Source organism: Aedes albopictus, chromosome 2 (assembly GCF_035046485.1).
Source record: "Aedes albopictus strain Foshan chromosome 2, AalbF5, whole genome shotgun sequence".
NCBI lineage: Eukaryota > Metazoa > Arthropoda > Insecta > Diptera > Culicidae > Aedes > Aedes albopictus.
In genome coordinates this window covers 127,246,002-127,254,439 of record NC_085137.1, presented here as the reverse complement: position 1 = coordinate 127,254,439, position 8,438 = coordinate 127,246,002, and the positions used below count along the sequence as shown (strand labels likewise).

Here is an 8,438-nt window from a genome sequence, read left to right as displayed (position 1 = left end):
ACGCTACCCAAGTAACCAAAAGTTCAGATAAAAGGGTTCTTTATAAGCTAAGCAGCTTGCTCGAGGTCGCTCATTAGCCTTCTAAGCAGCTTCATTTTTAAGTAATTTTGGAACTTGAAAGTTCACATAAGCACGCTGGATAGCCTTCTAAGCAGCTTCTGACAGAACTTTGTCAAAATTCATGCAGAAACAAAAATGTGTTTTTCAGAATCACACCCTGTTGGGGGGAGGGGGGGGGGGGTGAGGAGTTTGTGATTCACGTCTGGAAATTGCTACTGATAATTATATTCTCACATATGTCGCTGCTATGTAGATTTGAACTGGATCCTCCTGCGTGATAGCCTGCCGACTTACCACTGCGCTGCTGAAGACACTTGACAAAGTCAAGCTAACTTCACTACTGTACAAATGTGCAAAACTAGCTGCCGACAATCGATTCAAGTCAGACTTTACCTGCTGTCCACTCAATCGCAGCTGTAGTACTGTGGTAGAGCGTAGGGCTCTCACGCAGCGACTGTCGGTTCGAATCCGATGGGCGGCATTATTTTTTTTCTCAAGCCCAGTATTCATTGATTTGATAAATTTATATTTGTCTTTTAGTCATGTACGCTTAAATAGTTGTTTTCTGTAAAAGAAATAAATTCAATCATCATTGAAACACAATGCTACTGAACTGAACTTCCATGAACTTGAAAGTTCCGACATAGCATCTTAAGCAGCTTTAAAGTTCCGCGAAGTTCAGATAAAGTTCCGAATGGAACTTTCTGGCTGCTTAAGAGGCTAACAATCAGCCTTGCCGGAACTTGTGACCGAAGTTCCAACAAGGCTCATCGTTAGCCTCTTAAGCAGCCAGAAAGTTCCGTTCGGAACTTTATCTGAACTTCGCGGAACTTGAAAGTGCATTTTGTCATGGGAAGCGGAACTTTTGGTTACTTGGGTAGTTGAGAAAAGCTTTTTTCACGAGTCTCACAATATAATATGTAGTATTTATGTACGAGTACATGCAATGACGGACAATGAAAGCTATATAAACTTGTGGAAGTGAACCTTCCCAAGTAACCATTAAGCCGTAAAAATGGCATTAAGTCGGCTCTATAGTCGAATGTAGAACCTGGCTAACAGAGCTAATTGGTTCTATATCCTCTTATAGAGCTGCTCAAAAGCCACTTTTGGCGAATTATTCGGCTGATATACGGCCAACTTTAAAATATCGTACCAAGTCTCTGGAGCGAAAGTTGTCAAAAGTGAGACAAAGAAAAAAGAAAAAAAAATTGTTTATCTCCTGTTCTTTTCTAACTTCCTTCGCTTCCATTGAAGTTGCTTTTTTGCTACTTCATCCAGATTCTAGCTGTTGTCCTCCGAGTTCCTGATCAAGTCCAAGTCCGTTGCCTTTCTCATCTGCTCCACCAATGCACCATGGGAATGGTGTGATCAAACTAGTATTTAAACCATGAAAAACAAAATAGTTTGGGCATTTCGAGGGTTGAAAATGATATGGGATGAGGATGATTCAGTGGTAAGGTTGGTGGTAACGAACGCAGGAATTGATGCAGGAAAAGCAATGTTTATATAAATGGTCGGGAAACGTTTCACAAGAAGAGGGAAACGAGCTGGAGTTTGTCTTGATTGAAAAAAATGGAATAATCAAGATAACCAAATTCCATTATCTATTTAACAACACCATTCCGATAAATATGCCAAAAATAATCCCGTTTCGTCAATCCCGTCCGACATGGATGTTTAAAATGTATTGATAATGACCGACTCGAGTCTGTTTTGGTCGAAATCTATTTTGATTGATATAAACGTCATGTGCTCCAAGCCCTGTGACAGCACTGACAAACTTCTTTACAGCTTGTAGGCTTTATATAGGCTTACAGGGCTTAATTTAGTTCTTACTGGTTATAGTGCCTATAAGCATTAGGAATGCTTATATAGAGCTACTTAGCACTGAAAAGCTGTTTAATGGCCGTTATAATGCTCAGAACAGTGCTTAGTGGTTACCTGGGCACTCATATCCGAAATATCCGATAAAATCGATTATAATTTTTGCCTATTCATATCGAATCGAATAAAATCGGTGCACATCTCTAGCCCAAAATGTCAAATTTTCTCGATTTTTTGTTAGTTTTGTTTACAACCGCACCGGATTCGAGGCCGGACTTTTTGCATCATAACATTCAAGCGACGACTGGTTCTGGTGCCTCCAGGTCCTCTGGTTTTCTGGCTGGCGGATTGTGTTTCAACTAAATTAGTTGGAATTTTGCTATGGAAGAGTCATTTGGCTGATGGATCTATCTTGGCGGTAGTGGAGTGGTGCAATCGTTGCCGTACGCTTTGGAATCATGATATGTAGTTAGGAGTTGTTGGGAGTGGATGTTGCGATACGTTTGGTGCTTGGTTTAAGGGAAGATTCTTCGAGAGTACTGTCGTACTCTTCCTGGTGGCTGAGACCCATTTAACTCGCACGCAACTTCCGGTGATTTTGAGCAAGACCTTCATTTGTTCATCAACGCCTTCGAGGATAGTTTTTGGGTAGGACGGTTTGAGTTATTCGGCCGTGTATCTGATCGAAACCCAGGTAACCACTAAGCACTGTTCTGAGCATTATAACGGCCATTAAACAGCTTTTCAGTGCTAAGTAGCTCTATATAAGCATTCCTAATGCTTATAGGCACTATAACCAGTAAGAACTAAATTAAGCCCTGTAAGCCTATATAAAGCCTACAAGCTGTAAAGAAGTTTGTCAGTGCTGTCACAGGGCTTGGAGCACATGACGTTTATATCAATCAAAATAGATTTCGACCAAAACAGACTCGAGTCGGTCATTATCAATACATTTTAAACATCCATGTCGGACGGGATTGACGAAACGGGATTATTTTTGGCATATTTATCGGAATGGTGTTGTTAAATAGATAATGGAATTTGGTTATCTTGATTATTCCATTTTTTTCAATCAAGACAAACTCCAGCTCGTTTCCCTCTTCTTGTGAAACGTTTCCCGACCATTTATATAAACATTGCTTTTCCTGCATCAATTCCTGCGTTCGTTACCACCAACCTTACCACTGAAGCATCCTCATCCCATATCATTTTCAACCCTCGAAATGCCCAAACTATTTTGTTTTTCATGGTTTAAATACTAGTTTGATCACACCATTCCCATGGTGCATTGGTGGAGCAGATGAGAAAGGCAACGGACTTGGACTTGATCAGGAACTCGGAGGACAACAGCTAGAATCTGGATGAAGTAGCAAAAAAGCAACTTCAATGGAAGCGAAGGAAGTTAGAAAAGAACAGGAGATAAACAATTTTTTTTTCTTTTTTCTTTGTCTCACTTTTGACAACTTTCGCTCCAGAGACTTGGTACGATATTTTAAAGTTGGCCGTATATCAGCCGAATAATTCGCCAAAAGTGGCTTTTGAGCAGCTCTATAAGAGGATATAGAACCAATTAGCTCTGTTAGCCAGGTTCTACATTCGACTATAGAGCCGACTTAATGCCATTTTTACGGCTTAATGGTTACTTGGGTTGTATTACCCGTTGCAAGAAAATAGAAAGCGAAAAAGGTGCAAAAGCGCTAATAGACCTCCGCTGGTATGTTTAATCGTTATGGTGTCTTCTACAATAAGTGCGCGAATTGGCCAAGGAATACTGCGCCGAAAACACCGAAATGATTTTTCTTACAGGCGGAGATGTATGGGCGCTTGCGCGTACAAATTTTCGCGCAACGCATAATATGTTGCTTTCATAACAAAACGCGCTACCAACTTCCAGTCGGCATTTCTAAATCATCGCAACCAATCAAGCACCACCTCTGCTGCTGTTTGTGTTAGTGAGATCGGAGAAACGTCAGACTCCTGCCTGCTGATTGGCTGCGACGACTCTGGCGACGGTTTCCTCCGCGACGGATTCAAATTGTCGCGTTCGATAAGGGGGGAAACCGTCAATATTGCAATGTAATGGTACACTTTTAAACTATTTTTGCAGTACAAATCAAAAGACGATTGTTTTGACCATCGTTCAATGCAAGGAGACAATCATTATACAAATTAACAGCTGAGACATTAAAGAAAGAGAGGGAAACCAAAGAGAGCCTCTCTTCTGTCGATAGGACCTTTAGACATGTTTGGCCTGAACTATTTTCAAAATGCATTTATAGTTTGTGTGGGGACAATATTTCTGGCGTTCGATTTGAATAGGTCGTATCTGCATAGGAATCACAGCAAACATTCGACCTATTCAAATCGAACGCCAGATTTCTTCGGGTCGAACTGTCATTTTATCGATTGAACTGTCATTCTACCCACGAAATTTGAAATTGTTTTGTTAATTTAACCATCAAAACGAACGTATTGGAATCCAATAAAATCACCTTCTATTCAGAAAAATGAGCTCTTTCGATTAGCCTATAGTAAATAGCAATCCACTTATCCGCGAGCGGTAATGGCGGTGGCGGGCATAACCAACCGGTTCGGATTTTGACGTTTCTTGGGGGAAAGTCAAAACAGTTTCATTCTTCCCCTCACCCCTTCACCCTCCGTTCGGTGGCGCCAACCGATTGCGATCCCCAAGAAACGTCAAAATGCGAATCGGTTAGTTGTGCCCGCCACCGCCATTACCGCTCGCGGATAAGTGGATATTATTCACTTAACAACCTGCGTTACGTAATATTTCAATGAACCCTTATATGTTAAGCCCGCCTCGAACAAAAATAAAAGTATGCAGCCAAAATCAACAATGACATTTTCAAATTGTGTGGGGACAATATTTCTGGCGTTCGATTTGAATAGGTCGTATCTGCATAGGAATCACAGCAAACATTCGACCTATTCAAATCGAACGCCAGATTTCTTCGGGTCGAACTGTCATTTTATCGATTGAACTGTCATTCTACCCACGAAATTTGAAATTGTTTTGTTAATTTAACCATCAAAACGAACGTATTGGAATCCAATAAAATCACCTTCTATTCAGAAAAATGAGCTCTTTCGATTAGCCTATAGTAAATAGCAATCCACTTATCCGCGAGCGGTAATGGCGGTGGCGGGCATAACCAACCGGTTCGGATTTTGACGTTTCTTGGGGGAAAGTCAAAACAGTTTCATTCTTCCCCTCACCCCTTCACCCTCCGTTCGGTGGCGCCAACCGATTGCGATCCCCAAGAAACGTCAAAATGCGAATCGGTTAGTTGTGCCCGCCACCGCCATTACCGCTCGCGGATAAGTGGATATGTTAAGCCCGCCTCGAACAAAAATAAAAGTATGCAGCCAAAATCAACAATGACATTTTCAAATTTTGTCGACGAACACTGATTTTCCATATGGGAACGTTCAAAAATTACGTCCAGCATTTGGGGGAGGGGGGGGTCTAGAAAAGTGTGACAGTACGTGTATTGGGTATAGGGAAATTGCGTGACAGAGGGGGGAGGGGGGGGTCTAGAAATCCCGAAAAACGATGGACGTAATTTTTGAATCTTCCCTATCCATAGACACCCCTAAGGGAACGTTCAAAAATTACGTCCAACATTTGGGGGAGGGGGGGGGGGTCTAGAAAAGTGTGACAGTACGTGTGACAGTAGCCTATAAGGCCTTTTCATGTGACAGATCCGTGCATGCATTTGTTTACAAAGCTTGAACAACAGCTGCTAACAAGAACGTGTCATCTTCATAGAAGAACTGTCAAACGCCCGAACAATCAGCTGATTTAAGACGTCAAATGAAAAGGCCCAATGGGTATAGGGAAATTGTGTGACAGAGGGGGGAGGGGGGGGTCTAGAAATCCCGAAAAACGATGGACGTAATTTTTGAATCGTCCCTAATCCAATGTCAATTTTTCCGTTCACGCGCGTGGCTGCTTGTTAGAGTTCAAACATTTTTGTCTAAAAACGTGAAAATTTGTTGAAAATCCTCGAATTTTTCTTGCTTCACCCGAAACTATGTCGCTCACCGTGGTTCCCGTCTGCTACGGATGCAAAAAATCCGCGGATTTGTCGCTTTCCTGCACGGACTGCCTGCGAATCTACTGCGCCAGCTGCTTCGGTCTGCAGCAGTCGAATGAGGAGCAATCCGTCCAAAGTTTTTTGGCACTAGTTTCGTTGCTGTCGGTTCGTGTCTGCTCCAGGTGCACAAAGCCGGACGAACCCGAGCTGATAGAGCCGGAAAGTTCCGAGCCTGTGGACATAAAACCAAGTCCCTCGGAATTGGCGCTGGCCCTGGCTCCACCGGCCAAGGTGAAGGAGGAACGCTGTTGGTCCCACGGTAAGGAGATGAATCTGTTCTGTTTGACGTGCAGTATGATCATCTGCGGAGATTGTTTCCTGAATGGGGCGGTTCACATGAGGCATCAGATCGACTTCCTGGAGACGGTGTTCCGCGAGAAGCGGGTGGAAACGCGGTCGAGACTAAATCGACTGGAGGAAAAGGTTGGCGTTCTGCAGCGGGAAGCTTCCCACTGCGAGACCAACCTGGCGCTGATCCAATCCGCGGAGAAGGCGGTTCTGGCCGAAATCGACGCAATCTGCGAAGAGGCCAAGATGAGTGTCGCTCGGATGACCATCACCCGGAAGAGGAAGCTGGAGGCACGGGCGGGATTCCCCTCCAAGAAGAAAAAACTGACAGCGGCGCTGCACAATATGATAGATCAGATGGGCCCGACGGAATTTTTCCAGCAACTACCGGGGGTTTATAAGCAGTGCGATGAATTGATGGTGGAGTGTGCCCCGAAGGGATTCCACACGCTGAAGTTTGAAGACGTCGGATGGTAAGTGTAGTAGCGTTTTCTTACAAATTCTTTCTTTTGTATTGATTACCTACATGAATCATAGACTGCATCTGATTATGGTACAACCCAAGTGGCTATAATCCAAGAACCTTACTTTCGTAAGGAAAGCTCATCTAGGTAAATTTGTGGTTCCGCGTGTCATGCCTCGAGCATGTGTTCTTGTGAATAATGAATTGTTGCAATAATGTTACACATGTCTCTGAATTGATTCAGGACCTGTGGAGTACCGGCTGTGAGTCTGATCAGCAGATCGTTGAAGTGTTGGATTCGAAGGCTTCCGGAACAGTCTCTTATTCTTAGACCTGACATGACCTTACATATGAATTCTATTTCAGCGATTTGGTGCCTCCATATGAGATGCAAAAGTTCACACTGACCAACTTTGACGGAACATTTGCCGGATGGCCGCAGCACTTGAACACTTCTTGCGATACGATGTGGAACGTCTTCCTGCGCAAGAAGGAATCACTTTTTGTAAAGGTCACCCCGGACGAACCGGAAGCATCCAAATATCCATACAAACTCTTGGTACAAATTCCCCATCCGCTGGACATCCGCAAGAGCATAATGAAAACGTTCACCGTCCATGGAGCTGCCAGGGAAGACGAAATTGTATCTATCGAACAGCTGAAAGCGGAAAAATTTATCCGTGATAACAACGAATTGCTGGTAAAGATTGGGTTGCGACCGCTCAATGCCATAACCGAGAATCGGTTTCTCAAAAGCCGTTACAAGACACTGACGACCACCATCGCTGAGCTGGAGAAACAGGTGACCGTTTCGGGAAAGGATATCCACTGGTAAGATCCCATTTGGTGTAACTATCGCTGAAACGTCTCAAGTTGACGACAATCTCTTTTTGCAGCAAATTCTGCATCATGTACTTCAGCATTTGCCTGCAGAAGGTACCGAAGAAGACTCCGGAACCGACCCATTCACCCGAGTTGTTCGACCAAATGGAGCGGCAGTGGTGCCTTCGGGTGTATCCCTTCGCACTGACGCTGCAGGAGACCAACCTCAAAGTATTTCTGGTGCTCCGGAAGGGAACCCGCACCAAGTGCCGGTACTTTATCGAGCTGCTGCACGACGACCCAGCGAAGAACGTGCTACAGTGTACGGAGAGCACTTTCGATACCATCGATGCCGGTTATGGATGGCACACGTTCATGGAGCGGAAGCGGCTGCTGGCCGATCCCGGATTCTATCCGAACTCGGTGCTGCGCTTTCGGTTTGGCGTGCAACCGATCGATTCATAGAGAGAGGTAGGTTGGTTGGATTTCTCGCTGTTTCTGTTTTACCACTGAAAACATTATTATAATTGAATTGAATTCGTTATTCCAGTGAATAATTTCTTGAGAATAGCTAAATATGCATACAAATACATTTGTATGTAGGACGTAGCTTGTAATTTGAGTTATTTTGAGAGAAATAGACTGTTTGCTATTACAAATTGGGAGATTTTTTTTATGTTCGGAAAAATAGCTAGGTAAACCAAAACAGGGTGTCGACTCTCTTCTAAAATCGCAGAATGTGTTCTCATGGAATTCTAGAGACAATCAGGGAATAGCTACAATTTTTCGACAGAATTCTTCAAAATCTTTTCACCGTCATTTTGAAAGTATGCAGGGATTCGAAGATTTGATTGTGATTT

The 8,438-nt window shown here is 43.5% G+C and overlaps 1 protein-coding gene across 1 annotated transcript; it reads left to right on the top strand.

The window, feature by feature from the left end:
• The first annotated feature begins 5,825 nt into the window (after window positions 1–5,825).
• Window positions 5,826–8,091, top strand: LOC109420030 (E3 ubiquitin-protein ligase TRIM37). Its single transcript, XM_019694341.3, has 3 exons — window positions 5,826–6,766; window positions 7,123–7,587; window positions 7,653–8,091. Exons 1-3 carry the CDS (start codon window positions 5,943–5,945, stop codon window positions 8,041–8,043), a joined length of 1,680 nt encoding a protein of 559 aa, XP_019549886.3. The 5' UTR covers window positions 5,826–5,942; the 3' UTR covers window positions 8,044–8,091.
• The last annotated feature ends 347 nt before the right edge of the window (window positions 8,092–8,438 follow it).